The following is a 21,359-nucleotide window of genomic DNA, read 5'->3' on the forward strand; positions in this document are numbered from 1 at the left end:
CCGGCCCTCGCCTCAAAACACGAGGGTGGGTGGGTAGACCTGCGATGCGAAGGAGAATTCTGAAGTCAGGCAATGGAGGAAGAAAAGGCGGCGGCCTATTATGACGAGCTCTCTCGCAAGGGCGAAGGCGCCGCCAGGTTCAAGCAAGGCCTCGGTTTCTCTTCTTCTGCCTCCGCCAGAGACCACGCCGTCCCGGCCAGGGGATCCTCTCTTCCTTCGTCCTCATCTTCCTTCCTCAACAACTTCGTTAGGGCTTCGAGCCCCTCCAAGGCCGCCGAATACCAGAAGCAAGCTCAGCTCCAAACCATCCAAAACAAGCTCAATAAGAAACCTCCTTCTACCTCCTCCGGTGACAAGCAATCTTCTAGGGTTTCGAGTGACTGGCGGCACCGAGACTCGGTGGATAGGGGCAGCGATCGCCATTCTAGGCGCCGAAGTCGTAGTCGGAGCCGGGATTGTCGTGGTTCACGGCACCGGCATCGGCATCGATCATTAAGCAGAGATAGGGATAGGGATAAGGATAGGGACAGATATAGAGAAAGAGATAAAGATAAGGACAGAGATAGGAGGAGGAGAAGGCAGAGTCGGTCGCCGAGTGCTTCGGATGAAGAAAGAGGCCGCCGGAGAAGGGAGAAGAGTGGAGACGACGGGAGTAAAGATCAGGGCGTAAATAAACCGGCAAAGGACCGAAATGGAGGGATTGACTACGCAAAACTGATCGGAGGTTACGACGATATGGTGCGTATAAATTTGGATTCAGTTGGTTTTTCAGTTTTTAATTTTGTAATGCCTCTATGCGTACAATTGATGTTGCACGAAACATGGTTTAGAATTTGTGTTTATACTCTTGAAAGTTGATGCGTTTGTTGGGAACTACGTAATCCTATATCAACCATGGTTGTTAAAGTAGTGGATTTATGTTATGTACCCTCCTGAAAGGAAAACCCTCTCTCCGGAGCTCGGTGTGCTAATAATATGCTATTTTTTTGCCTAATATTGCCTTACTAGAAATATTAAGTAAGCTAAGAGATTATTTGTGTATGTTTATGATAATTTGATCTTAGAAAGAATGAATCATAAAAGACTAATAACAAGTAAAAAGTCAGAGAGACATCCCATAAAGGAAGGATTTGCTGATGATATACTTGTGCTGGTACATTTGTTTCTCAGAGATTGCTACATGGATTTCAGTTAGAATTTGACCTTGCTTACTTGTAGTTAATGTAATCCATTGGAGGTCCAACAATTACTAATCAGTCAGTGAGCTACTATGTTCTGAATTTTCCATACAACTTGTTTGTAAGAGGTTGAGAATTATTGTTGAAATATAATAAGAGGGAAGAAAAGATTGTGCAATTTATACACACAGATGCAATTTTTATGAAACCATACTGACTATTATTTTACAACAACATATGCACAACAAATCAAGCCTTTATCTTGATTAGTATTTTATTTATAAAAAGAATTGGCCATTTTACTCAGACTTTCAGTCAAGATTACACATTAAAATCCAAGACAAACCTTCCTTTATCATAAGTTAACAGAAGTTGGAAACATGCCTTTTCTTGAAAACAACCTCAATATCTGATGCCCCAAACAAAATCAAAACCAGCTCGTAAAATGTAAATGTTTTTGAAGAAAAGAGTTGGTGGTAATAAGACATAATGTTCTCTTTTTTTCCCCCTTGAAGCAGGGAGCTATTTACACTGGATTAAATTGGATATGTTGGGAAGCTGTTTTATTGTTTTCCAACCAGCCCCTAAACTTGCTGTCATGACCCCAAGGATAAAATAGTACTTTAGCAGTAATTATTTTGTTATTTTAGTTGTCATATTTTCTCTTTACTTTGTAACAGAAATAATTACCTAGGAGAAGTAGCTACATAAAGTTATTGGAGCTATAAAGAAGGGATCATTATGAAATATATCAAATTGACACTTCTGATTCTCTCTCTCTCGGATCTCACTGCTCTTCCTTTCTCAACTTCTTTGATCTCTCTCTCTTTCTCTGTTTTGTCTGAAATTCTCCCCCAATTCTTTTTGTAATTCCCCCTCAATTTCTTCCAAATTCCTATTTAAACCTTAGGGTCGTGACAAATGGTATAAGAGCCGACGATTCTCAGTTGTGAGTTGGAAATTTCAATAGTTGATTATGGCAAACTTGTAGCAATTGGTTCGGAATTTTTTTTTAGGGCAAATTCTGGCTGTTGAATCAGACTGGCGTGTCTTAGTTGTTGCGATTCGAGAAGAAGGAGAATTCTAGAAACAATTTCATAGGTATTGTAATTCAGGCAATTATCAAGAGGCTGTACAGAGCCGATTAAGTACAAAATGTGGTGGAGTCAAGCGATCCAGAGTTGGAATTGAAAGATGAAACATCGTCAGGCGGCTTTCGGCTGGAACTTTAGCAATTCTTATTTGACTTTTGAAGACGAAGCAAGCTAGGTGAGTTTCGCCAATGATTTCGAGAAGATTGTAGCAAAGTCAATGGTTCTCTGGCCATTGGACGGTGATTGGGAGAGATGAAGGCGTCGATTACGATGAAAAAAGAAGGCGCAAAGTGATAGAATTCTAAGAATTGTAAGAATACTTGTTTCAATAAGCAAAAGTCCCAACCGATTACAGCCCAAGAAGAAAAGAAAACAGAGCAATTCGAGAGGCCCTTGATCTCTCCTACTTCTGGAAAATTCTTCACCCCCCATGCTCACCACCAACACCTCTCTTTTATTCCTTCTTCTCTAACGGAATTGGAATCCGCACATGCAGGTTGTTACACAACCTTGCAATTCCTATTCTACCCCTCATCTAACAGCTCATCTTCCTAATTCCAAAATTATCCTTGATTTCTTGGACGCCTTTGGTATGTCCAGTGAATCGGTGGTCTATCAATACTCCCTCCCCCAACTTTCACCTTGTCCTCAAGGTGGAAGAATGGAAACTGCTGCTGGATCATTGAGTAGGGCTCCCAAGTAGCTTCCAATGGTGGTAGGCCCTTCCACTGAATCAGCACTTCTGCTCCTTGCAGGCCCCTACCATTCCCCGAACGCACTCCTAGCACCGCTGAGGGTTCCACCACCATTTCCAGATCTTCAGTAAGCTATGCAGGCAGCTCCCTCGTGGCCTTCATTGCCCCCTTAGCCTCCCGTAGTTGGGACACGTGAAATGTTGGGTGGATTTGACAATGCGGTGGCAGTTTCAGTTGGTAAGCCACAGGGCTTACCTCCTTCTCAATCTCAAACGGGCCATAATAGCGGGCCGCTAGCTTCTCATTTGCATGGGCAGCCAAAGATCTTTGCCGATACGGCCTTAATTTCAGATACACTAAGTCGCCTACCTGGAACTTCACATCCCTTCTTCCCCCATCTGCTCTTTTCTTCATTATGGCTTGTGCTCTCGAAAGTTGCACCTTCAATTCATCTAGGACCTCATCCCTTTCAATCATCTGCTACTCCACCATCGAGACGGGGGTAGTTCCCTTCTCAAACCTCACTAAGGGAGGCGGTTCCCTCCCATACACCACTTGGAAGGGAGTTAATTTAGCAGCTGTGTGATAGGAAGTATTGTACCATAATTCAGCCCATGGTAACCAAGTGAACCAGGCCTTTGGTTTGGAAGAAGCAAAACATCTCAAGTAGGTTTCCAAAGTCCGGTTGAGTACCTCGGTTTGCCCATCCGTTTGTGGATGATAAGCTGTACTTCTTTTGAGTTTGGTGCTCTGCAGCCTAAAGATCTCCTCCCAAAATCTGCTCATAAAAATTTTGTCTCTGTCCGACACAATGGACCTAGGAACCCCATGGAGCCTTACCACCTCCTTGATAAAAGTTCCAGCCACCTCCCCAGCTGTAAATGGATGTTTAAGTCCAATAAAATGCCCATATTTGCTAAGTCGATCCACCACAACCAAGATTGAGTCTACCTTGTTAGATTTTGGAAGTCTTTCAATAAAGTCCATGGCGATGTCGTCCCAAATCTGGTTAGGAATTGGTAGTGGCTGTAACAGTCCCCCTAGTGACAAGGTTATATACTTGTTTTGTTGACAAGTTGAACATTCACTTACATATCGATGCACATCCTTCTTCATACCTGGCCAATAGGCATTCGCCGCCACCCTTTTGTAAGTTTTTAAAAACCCCGAATGACCTCCCATGCTCCCATCATGCCCTTCTTGGAGTATCAACGGAATTAGTGCGGATCCCTTGGGTAAGTAAAGTCGTCCCTTGTAGACGAGGTGCTTGTCCACCAGCTGAAAATTAGGATGGGAGGAGGGGTCAACTTGTAATTCTTGGATAATCTTTTGCAGCCCTGCATCATTGTTTACCTCACTTGCCACCTGCTCCAAATGGACCACTCTAGGCACTGTCAAAGCCATCAAAGTTGCTGTGTGGCAGATTCTGGATAGCCCATCAGCCGCTTTATTCTCCATTCCAGCCCGGTAATGTATCTCAAATTGGTAACCCATCAACTTCACCATCCATTTCAAATATTCCGGACTTACCTCTCGTTGCTCCATCAAGAACTTGAGGCTCTTTTGATCCGTTTTAATTAAAAATTTTCTGCCTAATAAGTAGTGCCTCCATTTTTTTACCGCAAACACTATGGCCATGAGTTCTCGTTCATAAAAGGATTTCTTACTCCCCAACTGACTGAACGCTTGGCTGAAATAAGCGATTGGCCTCTGCTCTTGCATCAAAACCGCCCCTATTCCATGCCCCGAGGCATCAGCTTCAATGGTGAAAGGCTTCTCAAAGTCGAGTAAGGCTAAAACGGGTAAGGATACCATTTTAGCCTTGAGTTGTTAGAAGGCCTCTTCAGCAACCGCATCCCACAAGAAGTTGTTTTTTTTTAATTTATCAGTTAGAGGCCGAGCAAGCTTACCATAGTCTCTCACAAAGCGTCTGTAGTACCTTGTAAGCCCAAGAAACCCCCTCAATTCCTTGACCGTTGTTGGAGTAGGCCAATCTATCATCGCTTGCACCTTGTTGCTATCAGCTGAAACTCCCAAATAAGAAATAACATGGCCCAAATACTCAATTTTCAGCTGCCCAAACACACACTTTTTGCTGTTGGCCACCAGTTGGTTGTCCGCTAACACCCTTAACACACATCTTAGGTGCTGTTCATGCTGCTCCAAGCTGCTGCTGTACATCAAGATATCATCGAAAAACACCAACACAAAACGCCTCAAATAATCTCTGAAAATTTCATCCATCAACGCTTGGAAAGTAGTTGGAGCGTTCATCAATCCAAAAGGCATCACTAGGAACTCATAATGTCCTTCATGAGTCCTGAATGCTGTCTTTGGGACATCTTCGGGCCTAACTCGAATCTGGTGGTAACCAGATTTTAAGTCAAGTTTGGAAAAAACCCTAGCACCATGTAATTCATCAAGTAACTCATCTATTACCGGAATGAGAAATTTGTTTGGAACCGTTACCTTGTTCAAGGCCCTATAATCGACACAAAAGCGCCACCCCCCATCCTTCTTCTTGACCAATAATATTGGGCTAGAAAATGGGCTGGAGCTGGGTTGAATGATCCCCGCGGCCAACATCTCTCCCACCAACTTCTCAATCTCATTCTTTTGTAAATAAGGATAACGATAGGGTCTTACACTCACCGGAGATGATCCCGAAATGAGGTTTATGGCATGGTCTCTATCCCTGCTTGGTGACAGCCCTTCCTCAGCAATAAACACCCCTCTAAATTCAGCCAATGCGCCCCTTAAGAGTTCTGGAACTGCCCTCGGATCTTCCTTAATTTCAGCTGCCAATGTACCCAATTCCAGCAGCATTCCTTCCCCCTCCTCCTTAAATGCTTTCACAATAGCCTTTAAGGATACCAAGGTCTTGCTCAGGCTAGGATCTCCCTGCAACGTTATAGCCATGTCTCCTACCTGAAACTTCATTGTGAGAGTCTTCCAATCCACATTCATCTTACCTACCGCTGCTAGCCATTTCATTCCCATAATCACATCCGAGCTTCCCAGCTCTAAAGGTAAGAAATCTTCCACAATCTGCAAGTTTTGGAGCTGAAGCTTCACCCGCTTGCAAATTCTAGCCTCTTGAACTGCCATTCCCGTCCCCATAATCACACCATAGCTGGCTGTTTCCTCCCTACTTAGGTCCAACAGCTGCACCAGCTCCACAGAAATAAAGTTATGGGTTGGTCCTCCATCAATCAGGACCACAACTGGCTGTTGCTCTATCTCCCCTTTTAACTTCATCGTTTGAGGTGCTGTCAATCCTACCACAGAATTCATAGACAGCTCAATAACCTCACTCCCTTGGACTGGTTCCCCTACTTCCTCCCTCTTCTGGCTGAGGCAATGGTTGGCATCTCCATCCTCTACCCACTGCTCCTCCTCCCCTACTTCTTCATCATAAATCATCATCACTTGCAACTCTTTGTTCTTACACTTGTGGCCGATCGTATACTTCTCGTCACACCTAAAACACAAACCCTTATCTCGCTTGGACTTCCATTCGGCCTCACTAAGTCGTTTCCAAGGCTGGTTACTCACCCTCCCACTGTTTTGGGGTCGAAATGGATAGGGAGAATTTGCTGCCACAGATTTAGGAGCAGGTTGCGCTTGGAGCTAAGGTCCCCCACGCTAGTAATTTGGAATAGCAAGTGAAGCGGATTGACCTCTATTCGAAACCGGTCCAGCTACATTTCCCCGGAGCACCAGGTTCCTCTCCTCTATTCGTTGCGCCAGGTCCATCATTTGCTCCAAACACCTTGGCCTCAACACCCTCAACTCAGCCTTGATCTTCGGATTGAGACCGTTGATGAAGTGCCCTTCTAGCACCGCTTTTGGCAGATTCTCCAAAGGCGATGCCAGTGCCTCAAAGCTTTGACGGTAGTCCGAGACAAACCCCCTCTGCCGAAGAGCTAAAAATCGCTCTTCTACCGACCCTTCTTGAGTGGGTCGAAATCGGTTTCGCAACAACAGCTTGAAATCCTCTCAAGTCCTCATTCTCTGCCTTTTTTCTTCCCACTGAAACCACGAGAGGGCAGGTCCTTCCAAACATACAGCTGCTGTATCCACCTTCTCTATATCAGTCAGCCCATTCACCGTGAAGTACCGCTCGGCTTTGAAAATCCAGCCATCTAGGTCACCTCCATCGAAGAGCGGCATTTCCAGCCGGCGTCCGCGAGATTCTGATCGCCAGCCACCCTCAACCCCCTCTGTTTCAGCTCGCCTCCCACCCGCCTCGGGCGTCGCCTCCGAGTCACCTACCCCCGGTGATTGTTCTCCCCACTTCTCCTTGTTCTTCCTTTCTTGTTGTTGCTCCTCCCATCTCGCTCTCATCCATTCGAATTGTTCCAACAAGGAAGCAACGTTCTTCTCCATCGATCGAATCTCACTTCTCATGGCATTCAATTCACTCTTCATAGCGTCCACGCCTAGTTGTACGCTATCCAACCCCTTCTCTAAATCTCCCACTCGATCCGTTAAGTTCACCATTGGGATCGCAATGCTCTGATACCAAAATGATAGAATTCTAAGAATTGTAAGAATACTTGATTCAATAAGCAAAAGTCCCAACCGATTACAACCCAAGAAGAAAAGAAAACAGAGCAATTCGAGAGGCCCTTGATCTCTCCTACTTCTGGAAAATTCTTCACCCCCCATGCTCACCACCAGCACCTCTCTTTTATTCCTTCTTCTCTAACGGAATTGGAATCCGCACATGCAGATTGTTACACAACCTTGCAATTCCTACTCTACCCCTCATCTAACAGCTCATCTTCCTAATTCCAAAATTATCCCTGATTTCTTGGACGCCTTTGGTATGTCCAGTGAATCGGTGGTCTATCACAAAGTGGAAGTAGGTTTGGGGCGGTTGTTGAATTGGAACAATTGCAAATAGAGTCTAGGCGACCTTGAATTCGTAGTGATCACGAGTAGAAACAATCAGTTGCAGGGGTCTTAACGATCGATTTGACTTCATTTGTCCGAAATTGGAAGGGGAGAAGAGTCGGTGATCCTCGACCATTGAATTGCAAATGAGGCAAGTTTGACTCACGAAGGCAGAACAGGCCAACGATTATTGGCGCGAGTTCGAGTAGAGTAGTTGGTCATTCTTGTTCGAAATTGAAAGGCGAAGTGATCAGACGATAATCAGTTGTGAATCGGAAGCCTCTTGTTTCTTGGAAGCTAATCGAAGCTGTTACAAATCAGCGATTTTCGGACATTTAACAGGCCATCAATTTGGAATCGGTCAAGCAGTGATTTTTGGTGATTCTGGTGAATTCAAGAGTTTCGATGATTTCAATTGGTCATAGCTTGGGTCTGCTAAATTAGGTTTTAGTGAATTTAGGTTTGCTGAATTCTAGTACATGAATAAGTTTCCAAAGAGGTCCTTAGAAGCTGATCAAAAGGCTGTTATAGTGGTGAATTTTCAAGGATTTAACTTGTCGGCTGAAGGACTTCTTGAAAGTGCACAGCCATTTGGGAAAACATTCAAGGAAGAATGTGATGAAACGAGGAAAGTAATCAAGGACGTCAGTAGAAAGTTGGACGACTTTTTGATTCTATTTTCACATAAATTTCAAGTTAGTATTCCAGCTGAATGTTTTTCTAAAGAATATTCTGCTTCCTTAAATCAGATCGAAGATGAGAGTTACAAAGAGGAGCTCAACAAGGTGAAACAAGAGGGCTCGGTTATGGAGTACCTGGTCAGGTTTAAGAAATTGAAAGCACTTGTGCTCAATTTCCATCCTACTTTTATTGAGTCTTATTTTGTATCAAGATTTATTAATGGTCTTAATGATACACTAAGGCCTATGGTGAAAATGATGTGTCCTGCCATGATACAACAAGTAGCCGAGAAGGTAAGGCTGCAAGAGTTGGCTCCGGAAGCCATTTACAGAAAGTATGAGCTGCCACCTAAAAGCTATCTTAAGAGCAGCCCGCAAGTTTGTGACTATCCACATGTAGCTAAAGGAGTTTTGATGGAACAATCCGGACCAGAACAATCTTATAGTGGCTCTAAGGAAGTTGATACTGAAGCTGATGAGCGTGGACAGGTAGCTGACGAAGACTTGGACCAAAGGAAAAAGTTGGAGGCTGAGGGCAGGAATGATTCTGAGAAAGAAGATTCTAAGAGTACTGCTTCTTTGCCTTTGATTTTGGAAAAAGCTGAAGAGTCACAGATTAAGATAATTTCAGCTGAAGAAAATCTCATTGCGGTTTTGAGCATTTTTTGTCATGGGCAATATGACAATATTGCTATCATATCACCTGGTGTAGACCAGATTCGGAAGATGAAGGAAGAGAAGGTTGATGACATCTGGTTTGGGAGTTTTGACATTGTGGAAGAGAGCCTCAACATGGTGATCCATGAAGTCTACATTTTATTTTTGCAGGAAAAGCAACAGCAATGGAACTTAAGAGAAGAGAGGAAAAGGCTTAGAAGGAGAAGGCTTAGAAGGAAGAAGAGAAGAAGAGGAAATCCGATACAGAAGGCAGGGATTGGATGAAGAATAGTGGCTAGTCATTGTAAGTTTTTGGGGACAAGAACTCTCTCTAGGAGGGGGGAATTGTTATGACCCCAATGATATAATAGTACTTTAACAGTAGTTAATTTGTTATTTTATTTGTTATATTTTCTCTTTATTTTGTAACAAAAATACTTAACTAGGAGAAGTAGCTATATAAAGCTACTAGAGTTGTGAACAAGGTTGTTAAAATCGTAAGAGGGTATTCGACATGTAAAATCGTAAAATCGAGTGCGATTTAACTTCAAAACCGTAAAATCGTAAGGGTTTTCGGTGCAAAAAATCGTAAAATCGTACTCATAAAATCGGAAGTTTAACAACCATGGCTGTAAAGAAGGGATTATTGTGAAATATATCAAATTGACGCTTCTGATTCTCTCTCTACGCTCTCTCTCTCTCGGATCTTACTGTTCTTCCTCCCTCAGCTTCTTTGATCTCTCTCTTTGTTTGTTCTGTCTGAAATTCTCTCTCAATTCTTTCTGTAATTCTCCCTCAATTTCTTCCAAATTCCTATTCAAACCCTAGGGTCGGGTCGTGTACATTTTTAGAAGTGAGAATCGATCTGTGCATGCCAGCAAGGAGACATATTTTACTTTTGCCTCCCCCAAGAGTATTTAACAAGAACCCAATACTAGTTTTTTCCTTTTGTTTTTCCCTCTCAAATTTAAGTACATAAAAAGAGTTTCTACCTGAATATCTGTGGCAAGAATCTGTGTTCCACCCACTGTGTTCCACCCCTCCGGTGTCATGTTGGTAATTTCTTCACTTTTTATTTTTTGTCTTCATTGTAAGATGATGGTTTGGTCACATAAGAAGAAGACCAATAGAGGCCCCTGTGAAGAGAGTTCGTGGAATGAAATAAGTAGTTAGTAAAAAAGATAGAGGAAGACCTAAAAAGACTTGGTGGGCGACACTTGGGTTTGATATTAATATATGGGCCTTACAAAAGATAAGGCAATGGATAGAAATGAATGGAAATCTAGATTTCATGTATCTGACCGCACATAGTGAGATAAAGGCTTGATGTGTTGTAATGTATGGAGTACAAGCTCCAATGATGACCGGTGAGGTTAAATTTAAGTCCCTAGGTCCATATATCTTCTCTTACATGTTGTCCTAGGTAAACATTAATTTGGGGGATTTATGACATATGAAAGGTACATCCACCGACCACCCGGTTGCTGGAAAGATTTACCATCCAGATGATCCCTTCTGAAATAGAGAATTGGAGAAATATTTGTGTGGAGTATGAGACTACAGTAATAACAGGCTGTCATCTATTACAGTCTTAGCTGCATCTTCTTTATTTCTGGCACACACACACACACACACACATACATATATTGCTTTTCATTGCTATTTATTGTGTGTGAGTAAGGTGTGTTTCTTTGTTGAACAGACTCCAGCAGAAAGAGTTAAAGCCATGATGAAGCTTCAGCTTTCTGAAATAGGTAATTTTTTTCATTTTATTATAGTTATATGGTGGTTTGATAGGGACTTATCTTTTTTTTTTTTTTAATAATAGTTGTCAAGATGATAGAATTATATTTGATATAGGGATTAGATTGAATTGTATTTGATTTAGAGATTAGAATCACATTTTGATTAGATTCTTATCTTTCGGATAGGCTATCTTTTCATTGCCTATATAAGGCAAATAATGTATTCTCTTATTAAGTTTTTGATGAATGAATAATATGATTCCCCCTCTCTTAGTTCCTCCTCTCTTGTCTCTTCTCTTCTCAAGCTTTTTCTTTTTCTTCCTAATCTCTTATGTTTCTTCTCAACTTTCTACAATCTCACTGAGATTTTTCTTCTTTTTCCTTACTTCTCTCTACTTTCAACATTTGTGCCTTGCCATCTCCCATGTCCCTTCTAGTTGGAATGATGTGTTTTAACATTAAACATGCATGTATATGTGCCAAATGCAGCAAACAACATGTGCCAATTATTATATTGATATATATTTTTGGTATATTATGAGCACGTGACAAGGACATGCCTGTCCATAAGTTGGGCATGCCCAAAGATACAATGAGGGGTTTTATGAAGTTTTTAGAATTATTTTCCTAATGAAATATGTAAATATAGTATGCCCTTTTTAAAAAAATAAAATTGTATGTTACAAGAGATAAAAACCAAAAATAAGTGTGTGTCATGACCCCAAAGGCGGGTAAGGGCATGGATGTAATTGGTAGTTAGGGGGGCAAGGTTGTAATTAGCCTGGTATCGTAATTACCCTAGTTGTGCTCAACGGTTGTAGCTTTAACAACTTGTACTCTTGCGGTTACAACTGTAAGGCTGCCTATAAAAGGGTTAAAATGCGTCGAGGATGGGATTTATGCAATTGAATAGAACATGAATCTTTCCCTCCAAAATTCTCTCCCTCTCTTTTCCTCTCAATTCTCCCTCCTTTCAAATTCTCTCTCCCTCCAATTTGAATTCTATGGCTACTTAATTTCCCAAACAACATAAGTCTCAAATCCGAGACTTATTGTTTGGTATCAGAGCTGGACGTCCTCAAAGATTGAAGGAGAACCCTGTTTGAGCAAGATCGATGGCGGAAGGCACTCATATGAAGCAATTGGAGACGGACATGGAGGCGCTGGAGTTTGGAATGAACCAAACTCTCGAAGCAATTGCGCAGGGTAAGGAAGATCAAGTCGCTGCCAGAAAGGCGATGCAGCGGGAGCTAGAGAAGCATCGGGAGACCATTGATCAGTACGGACAGAGAATTCACATCATATTCAATATGCTCTCTGCCTTTCCACAATTCAGGCTAGCGCCTGAATTCCCACCCCGATCGACCACAGATCCAAGCCATTCCGACCACGGGATACTCCCACAACTTGACAGATTGGGTGAGCCAAGTGAGCTGTTAGATCAAAATGAGCCACAAGATACTTCAACTGCTAAGCCTCGTTTGGAGATTACCTTATTTAACAAATCCAAACTAAGGTGGTGGATTCATCGGTGTGAGAGGTTCTTTCTGTTGTATAATGTGCCCAAGGTGCAGAGGGTCACTATGACAGCGGCGTATCTCAATGATACTGCCGACTCCTGGTATCAAGGGTGGATCAAGGTGAGGGAGGTGGAGGCTGGATGGAATGAGTTCGCGAAAGAGCTAAGTTTAAGGTTCGAGGAGAAGAACATGTCAGATGTAGGGGTATGCATTCAGTTATAATCAAACCGAACCACCCCATTTTATCTAACCAAATTGAACCGCCCCATTTTACCTAATTGAACCGAACCGCCCCATTGAAAATAATTGAACCGAATCGAACCAAACTGACTTGATACACTAACCAAAATAACCGAAATCGAATTAACCGATTTGAATTTTGAACTAACCGAACCGAAAATCGAACCAGGAAAATAGCCCAAAAATCGAACCGATTTGACCTTTAAACTAACCGAACCAAAAACTAAACCGAAAAACAGCCCAAAAATTTAACCGAATACATCTTGATTCAATTCCTTGACATCCTGATATATTAATTTAATTTACCTTCAAGTCAATTCCAAATACATCTTGATTTCTAAGTTCCTAACCCCTTATCATCAGCAATAGCAAACACTGAAAACTAACAAAACAGAAAACATGGGATGATTTTTTATTTTGACTTAGGACAATTACAATGGATTACTGAGTTCCTACTACACTAAGAAACCAAATTCAAATTCCTTTTCCATAGAGCATACGCTAAGGAAAATTTAATTGCTCAAAGTTAGATTAAAATGTGGGGGCATCATCATCCTCAGCCTCATCATCATCATCATCCAATAAAAAGCTTTCTGTTCCAAAATTGATTGCCATATTCACCCATCACAGCCCCCGAGATTGAAATCTCTTCGCGTTTTTTAATTTTGTGATCAATTCAACATTCAGTACACGAATATCCCAACATTGGATACATGGAAGAAAGCCAATAGAAACATGGAAGGTATCTATAGATTAAACAAACAACAAATCACAAAACATTGAAACAGAACCAAATCACAAAACACAAAACAACAAGAAGTAAACAACGAACCAAATCACAAAACATAAACAAGTTAAACAATGAATTCGCAAAGCCAAGCCAAAGCATCGAAAGATTAAACAAACAGCAAGGGAAACCAACCAGATCGGACACGACAATCAAAACCACACGACGTTTAAGTTGCCAAAATTGTATTACCTTCTCAAATCAATGATGGTGATACTCTCAAGATCGTTAACAGTGAGGTGAGGGTGAAATGGCTTAGGTTTTGCTATCACGTTCGACAAGGTGGGGGTGGGCTAGGTCTCGAACTATTAGGTGCAAGGGGGCTAGGTGTTGGGTGGGGGAGAAGTCGCCGTCGACGGTGAAGCCGTTTGGGTTTGACGGCGAGGTGAGGGTTAGCCACCGATGACCTGGGGCTAGGGTCGATGCTTCGACCACGAGTGGAGGGGGGCTCGGTCTTGGGTTATCGGGTGCAGGAGGGCTGGGTGTTGGGTGAGGGAGAAGCCGACGAGTCGACGAAGAGATGAAGGTTGACGACAGGTGGGGGGGTGACCCGAGTGAGGCGGTCTCTCGGGTGTGCTGCGCCTGCGCAAGAACGAAGAAGAAAGGCAATGGACATAAGTCACTGAACATGGACTTGGTTGGAGTGAGGTAGTGCCGCTACTCGAGTCGGTCGGTTCGGTTTTGTGGGCATGTTTGCCCAAATACCCGAACCGAACCAATTAACCGAAATATTTATAAAATGCTGATCGAACCCAAACCGCTCACATTGGCTAACCGAACTGTTAAACCGATTTTATGCTCAGCCTTAGTCAGATGTGATTGAGGAGTTCAAGATGTTGAAGCAAACAGGAACGGTGATTGACTACCTGGATAAGTTTGAAGAATTGAGGGCTCTTATGTGGAATCCACAACCATACCTGACCAAGCAGTATTTTGTATCAAAATTTGTGAGTGGCCTTAGAGGAGAATTGCGGTCTATGGTCAAAATGATGTTGCCTATCATCGTGAGGCAGGTTGCAAAGAAGGCCATGCTTCAAGAATTGACACTAGAGGCCATCTTTGGGAAGGTAAGCTGTGGTTTAGGAGCAATGTGAACCCTCCACAACCTATGGGGGTGAACACGAAGGGGATGAGTGCTGAATTAGCATTGGGACCCCCTAAGACAAATTTCAATTGCATGAAGGGTACTACAATTGAGCAAAGAAGGCAGCTCGGGCTCTGTTACAAATGTGGTGATAAGTATGCCACCAATGCAAACTACAACTCTTGAAGATGGAAGGCAAGGAAGAGAAGGATGATGAGGAAGAAAGAGAGGTCAATGAGAAAGATCTAGAGTTGGCAAGGGAGGTAGAGGTAAAAGATGAAGGAGGGGAGATATCCTTCCATGCATTGAAAAGAGAGCTTATGGGGAAGATAATAAAAGTTAAGGGGCAAGCTAGAAGGAGGAAGTTGATGATCTTCATAGATAGTGGGAGTACACATAGCTTCCTCAGTGAATCTACTGCCACTGATCTACACTGTGAGTTGGTGGCCACCACCCTGTTGCCTGTCACAGTGACCAATGGTAACCGCATGTTTAGCGACTGCAAATGCATGGATTTCAAGTGGCTCATGTAAGGGCAGGAGTTCTTGATGGACCTAAGGGTGCTGGAATTAGGGGGTTGTGATATAGTGTTGGGGGTGGACTAAATGAGGATCGTTAGTCCTCTGACGTTTGACTTCAATAAGCTAGAGGTGATAGTTGAGGTGAATGGCAAGAAGTTAACATTGGTGGGAAGTTTGGAGACTGGGGAATGCAAAGTAATCACAGGGAAGAAATTATAGAAGTTGCTTAAAAAGAGAAAGTTCCACATTTCTCAGATATTCTCCATTCAAGGTATGGAAATGGAGTAAGAAGGTGGCAAGGGGACAAAGGGCAGTGAGCAACGGATAGTGGCGAGAAATGATCGGGGGCTCAAAAGAAGGATTCTACAATCCCTGCATGACTCTCCTTTAGGGGGCCATTTAGGAATCTAGGCTACCTACCACTAGGTAAAACAAATATTCTTTTGGCCAGGGCTCAAGAAGGCCCTACTTGTTAGAGGTGCAAGCACGAGCATGTTGCCTTACCATGACTCCTCTAGCCATTGGCCATTCCAAAACAAGCTTGGGAAGGGTGTCCATAGACTTCATTGAGGGCCTACCCAAATCATAAGGCAAGGATGCTATACTGGTAATTGTGGATGGATTAACTAAGTTTGCATACTTTGTAAGCCTCACCCACCCATTCAAAGCCCAGGAAGTGGCTCGACAATTCCTTGACTTGGTGGTTAAGATTCATGGGGTCCCAAGATCAATAGTGTCCGATAGGGATAAGATTTTTAGAAGCCATTTTTGGCAGGAGCTATTTAAAGGCTTGGGGGTTGGGCTACACATGTCCACGGCTTACCATTCGGAAATGGATGGGCAAATAGATAGAGTGAATAAATGTTTAGAATCCTACCTACGATGTATGTGTTTTGCCAAGCCCAAGAGTTGGAGCAGATGGTTATCTATGGCATAATGGTGGTACAATTCAAGCTACCACAATGCCATCAAGAAGTCCCATTCGAGGCATTATTTGGGTATCCAACCTCTCTCTTACCTGCCCTAATGACTACCCCCACAACAGTGCCTGCCGTGGAAGAGTATTTAGAACAGAGACAAAGGATGGCACAACTATTGAGGAAGGAACTAACTACAGCCCAGAACTGGATGAAGCAAGTGGCTGATAGAAGGAGTGATAGGGAATTTAATGTGGGTGATCGAGTATATCTGAAGGTCAAAAGGTTCCTCCAGCACTCTTTCTCATCGACCCCTACCTCTAAGTGGAGCCCGAAGTACTTTGGGCCATACACGATGCTTGCTAAAGTAGGCAAGGTAGCCTACAGGCTGCAATTGCCTGAAGGAACACCTACTCATCCAGTGTTCCACGTGTCATTGCTGAAGAAGGCAGTGGAGCCTACAACCTCAATCAGCCCCCATCTTCCACTAGTGGATGAAGACAGAGAGGTGATCGTGAAGCCCCAAGCCATTGTGGACTAGAGGATCATCTATGAGGATATTGTGCCCCTAACCGAAGTGCTAGTCCAATAGAGCCACCTGCACCCAGATAATGTAATTTGGGAGTACCTACCGGACCTACTGAAGCAATACCCCTGAGTAGCACAACTGTTGTTCTTTCTTGGAGACAAGAATGATCTCAAGGGGACGGGAAATGTCACGACCCCAAAGGCAGGTAGGGGCACGGATGTAATTGGTAGTTAGGGGGGCAAGACTTTAATTAGTCTGGTATTGTAATAAGCCTAGTTGTATTAATTGTTGTAGCTTTAACAACTTGTACTCTTGCGGTTACAACTGTAAGGCTGCCTATAAAAGGGTTAACAAGCGCCCAGGATGGGATTTATGCAATTGAATAGAACATAAGGGCCTGTTCTCTTTGTCATTTCCAGCCAGTTTTGAGTTTTTCAAAACACTGAAAACGCGTTTCCTTTGCTATTTTCAAAAACACATTTTCGAAAACAACTAAAAATTTTGTAAAGGAAAACCCAAAACAATATTTGTTGTTTTGGGTGTTTTCAGTGAAAATATACTAAAAAGTGGAAAACACGGAAAACAGCCTCGCCCCCCCCCCTCCCCCCCCCCCCAAAAAAAAAATAAAAAATCTCGAACATATCTCTTTGTTCTCTCTCTTTCCTCTCTGCTCTCTCAAGCATCGGTCGTCGACCGCCCCGCCATCTCCGCCACTGTCGACCTCGTCGCCACCACCGAAAGCCTTCATCGACCGCCCCCCCGCAGACCCACATCTCTTCTCTCTTCTCTCCTTTCTCATCTCCTTTGTTCATGCCATGGCAAAAACTAGATCCGATCGGTGTCATCGGCGAACATGGGCCTTGCTTCCTTCTCTATCGTGGGTCATTGTCTTGGTCGTCATCATTGTTCTTCGTTGTCGTTCGCCAATCGATGGTTTAAAGCCACTGTCATGGCCAACTGGTTGAGTTGCTCCTTCTCGGCCATGGCGTTGGTCTCCTCCCCCTTTTCCTTTCGAACAACAACCTCTGTGGCCACTGTTTAGTAAGAAAGTCGGTGGCTAGAGCCGCTGCGATGATGGGTGAAGGAGATGGGGCGATCAGCCATGGCATTGGTCCTCCCTCCTTTCCTTTCTCATCTCTCCTGTTTGTGATTTTTTTTTTGTGTTATTTGATTGTTTTATTTTATTTTATTTAAATATTAACACTGAATATATGATATGATTTTTTGTTTTATTTTATTTGAATTTTATTTTATTGTTTAAAGTATTTGAATCAAATTTGCAATTTACTAATAAATGTTTACAATTTATTTTGAATCAAATTCATTAAATAAAATATCATAATAACAAAAAAAATCATTCTTAAAATTTCAAAACAAACGCATTTTCTAGTTTTCTGTTTTAGGAAATAGTTTTTCAAAATGACAAAAAGAACGTGTTTTCAAAAATTTCAAAACAGACACCCAAAACATAAAATTCAAAATGAATTCAAAACTCAAAAGTAAAACACAAGGAGAACACCACCTTAATTTCCCAAACTGCATGAGTTTCAGATCCGAGACTTATCAGTGTACTTTTTTATGTATGTAATGGGAATCACAAACTTAATTTGCAGAATGCTATTCTTTTTATTACCCTTCATTATGTGTTTGAAGCAAGATTTGTTTGGTTTTATAAGTATGACATGCTGAAAATTAAATGTATTGGCAGCTGAAAAGGATGCAGCAACAGGCATGGGTGCAGGATGGGAACGGTTTGAATTCAATAAGGATGCCCCGCTTGATGATGAGGATATTGAAGGTTAGACCTCTTTTCTGCATTTTCTTTTAAGTAAATTGTATGAATGAATGGATATTTGATATTTCATTCATGGAATTCTCTCCGTGTTTTTTGAAATATCAAATCTAAGGAAGCTGTGTATGTTCTGCAGTCCAAATTGCCACAGCAGTTTGCAGCAATGTCTTATCTCTTTGAAGAATTGTGTGATCACATATTGATTTAAAAGGCAAAAATCGATCTTGCAATAGACTCAGCCTAATGTTTGTTTCACATTTTTCCCTCTGGTGCTGTTTTGCTTGTAAAATAAATTCATAACTACCATGCAGAGATTGATTAAGTATGATGCACTCTTTCTTTTTTAGATCTTTTTGTAATTGGTGTAACTAAAATCTTAGTTATATTTGTCTTAGAATAATGGTTTAGGAGGTTACTCAATTTCCCAAGATCTTTGGAGTGATAAATGTTGGGTAATAAAACTTGTGAGGGCACTCAGAACTTAAACTAGGTAGTGCTGCCAGATTGAATTACAGCCAAAAAAAGAAAAAGAAAATATTGACGTGTTATATTTTTAAGTCAAGTTTTAACACTGTTGGTTTGCATTCCTCTTGTTTACCCTCTATCTACCATCTTAAGCTTTTGGATGAGATGATAGTCAACAATTCAACAGTCTTAAAACTGGCAGTCTAATAGTTAAACCTCATTGCTAGTCTAATATTTAAATAGTTATTCAATGAAGTCTGACGACACACGAAGCAAACAATGGTCCTAATTTCAAACCTCATTGCTAGCCTAATATTTAAATAGTTATTCAATGAAGTCTGACCACACGAGGGGAAGTTCAGTGAAATGAGATGATTGTGGACAATTCAACCCCTCTCACCACCCTTTTTGTCCTGTTTTTCCTTGGATGAGTTAATCCTCTCAATTGGAAAATTCTCCCTTATCCCCCTAATCTTCAGCCTACATTAACTGAAAAAGAAAGGGGAAGAAGAAAAGGGCCATAATCAAGTTTTACTTTCTGCTCATATGAAGTGATGAGAGGGGAAGTTCAGTGAAACCTACCTCGATCTATGTCAAATAGTACTGGGAAATGTAAAATTGGTGACAACGAGGATGCTATATGCTGTCTATGGACTGCTATTAAATTGAGCAATGGTATAAAGTAAAATGCTTATGTGCTATGATATGTTAAATGATGTGGGGATTAGTTATCAAAAAATAATAATGATAACAACTTTGAAAAAGAAAATGAAGAATCTGAAGTGGATTAATTATCAGTACCACATTGAGAAAAGTAGCATGATACTGGGTGCAGGCTTGTTGCTCATGTAGAAGCCAGTTGCTTTTGATTGTGAATCTGTTGAATTCCATCACATGATTATATTTTCTTGGTCTAATATCAGATGTGATATTGTCTTTGCTCAATTGGATTTGGCCTCAGAGAAGTACTCCAATTTTTTTAGAGCAAGTTAGCACTGACGTTATTTGTTATCCCTCTACAGCTGCAGAAGATGATGCAGTGTTAGTCAAGCACATAGGTCAAAGCTTTAGGTTTTCGGCTGTAGAGGTATGTGGAATCTCCCTTACCCTTGTATAATATGATTATGCATCTTTTCAGAAAGCAGGGAACTTTCTGGAAAAGAAAAGGTTGTAGTTCCTAATATAATGTGTCCTTCGCAAGGCAAGAAAGGAGGATGAGATCAAGGCAGCTCATGACGAGGCCATGTTTGGGGCCTCATCTCTCCCGGCAGTTGCTAATACTGACGATGAAATAGCAGAGGAGAAGAGCAATATACAAAACACTGAAAGTGCCCCTTCTACAAATCTCATAAGTGACGAGGTGAGACATTTACAAGCCTGTGCTTATAGGTACATGGTGTGCATGCTTTTAACCGAGTTATTATCATGGTTATAGTTACTTACATTGCAAGGAGGTTCTTGGCGGAATCGAGCTCGGAAAGGATAAGCAGTCATTGGCTGAGGGCAGACCGGCAGAGTTTGTTGCGAATGAAGCCAACATGGATAGCGGCTATGAGATGGGTTTTTCTATCTCATCAATGTATAATTTTGTTAATTGCTGGTGTTTCTCATGTTGGATGCATTTTGGGAGGTTGTGAGAGCTATATACCCAGTTTACAATATGAGCTCATTGCCCGCGGGCATTGTTGCCGCCATCATCAAGCTCAAGGAGGAAGATGGTCGAAAGAGGCTTTATTGATGGTGATAATTCTGCCAAATCATGAAGCGCCCGTTGCTGATATTTTTGTAAAGCTTGTCCTGTTCTGTGTAAACCACTTTAATTGTTTGGCTTGTGTTTAATGATTACTAATGTATTCGTTCTTTTTTTTGGCTAACTAATGTATTCTACCCATACTCAGTTTCACAGGTTTTGGTTTAGTGGCCATCATAATAATCATGCCTCCATTGCATGATTGACTGTAAGAGTTAAATGTAATGCAGAAATCGTGGTGCCAACAGGACTCCCGCCAAGAAATGTGACAAAATACAAGCCATAAAATCTTTTTCCAATTTCAGGAAGTAGACATTCCAGTCCAGTTCCAGACAAGGCTTTCAAGTTGCTAGTAGTACAGTGCAGCCACAGATAGATAGGCCTTGATAAAAGGGAACGTGACATACTCTATTTTACAAGGATTGTACCTAGAACTGTGCAATCACAAGCACAACTAAGAATCCAGGATTGGCTTTCAATCTTTTGCCCCAAAGCTTCTATCTTATCTCAGTAGTCCTGCGTTGTAAAAGCCAGATTTTGCACCTGATAATTTTTCTTCTTTCATAAGTCATGAGGGAGGGGATATATAATTTACGGAGGAAAGTGCTCAACATCCATTGAAGGGAAACCTGATTGTGCTCCTTTCATTCCACGAAGTATACTTTTTGCTGTTTCTTTTTCCTGTATGAAAGAGACAAATTAGTAAGTGGAAATTCGTCAGAAATATACTTATATGTACACGCATTTTGGTTTCAAAAACTGTGGAACAGACAATTATTATATTAAAAAATGGAACTTGGACTTAC

General features: G+C 41.9%; 2 protein-coding genes across 2 annotated transcripts in view; one reads left to right on the forward strand and one right to left on the reverse strand.

Annotated features, from left to right (window-relative positions):
* Nucleotides 1-20,677, forward strand: LOC127794366 (DEAD-box ATP-dependent RNA helicase 21). Its single transcript, XM_052325394.1, has 6 exons — nt 1-738; nt 10,906-10,957; nt 18,255-18,344; nt 19,826-19,890; nt 20,005-20,163; nt 20,239-20,677. The coding sequence occupies exons 1-6, from the start codon at nt 73-75 to the stop codon at nt 20,287-20,289; spliced, it is 1,083 nt and encodes a 360-aa protein (XP_052181354.1). The 5' UTR covers nt 1-72; the 3' UTR covers nt 20,290-20,677.
* Nucleotides 20,661-21,359, reverse strand: part of LOC127794365 (anaphase-promoting complex subunit 8) — a 6,050-nt gene continuing 5,351 nt past the window's right edge. Inside the window, exon 4 of the mRNA XM_052325393.1 lies at nt 20,661-21,234. Within this exon, the coding sequence (XP_052181353.1) occupies nt 21,145-21,234 (90 nt within the window). The 3' untranslated portion in view covers nt 20,661-21,144. The remainder of the gene's footprint in view (nt 21,235-21,359) is intronic.

This window comes from Diospyros lotus, chromosome 2 (assembly GCF_014633365.1).
Source record: "Diospyros lotus cultivar Yz01 chromosome 2, ASM1463336v1, whole genome shotgun sequence".
NCBI classification, from domain to species: Eukaryota; Viridiplantae; Streptophyta; class Magnoliopsida; order Ericales; family Ebenaceae; genus Diospyros; species Diospyros lotus.

Coding starts and splice junctions, on each gene's coding strand:
- LOC127794366 (XM_052325394.1), top strand. CDS start 73: ATGGAGGAAGAAAAGGCGGCGGCCTATTATGACGAGCTCTCTCGCAAG. Junction 19,891..20,004: donor TTAGGTTTTCGGCTGTAGAG/GTATGTGGAATC, acceptor GTCCTTCGCAAG/GCAAGAAAGGAGGATGAGAT. Junction 20,164..20,238: donor CAAATCTCATAAGTGACGAG/GTGAGACATTTA, acceptor TCATGGTTATAG/TTACTTACATTGCAAGGAGG.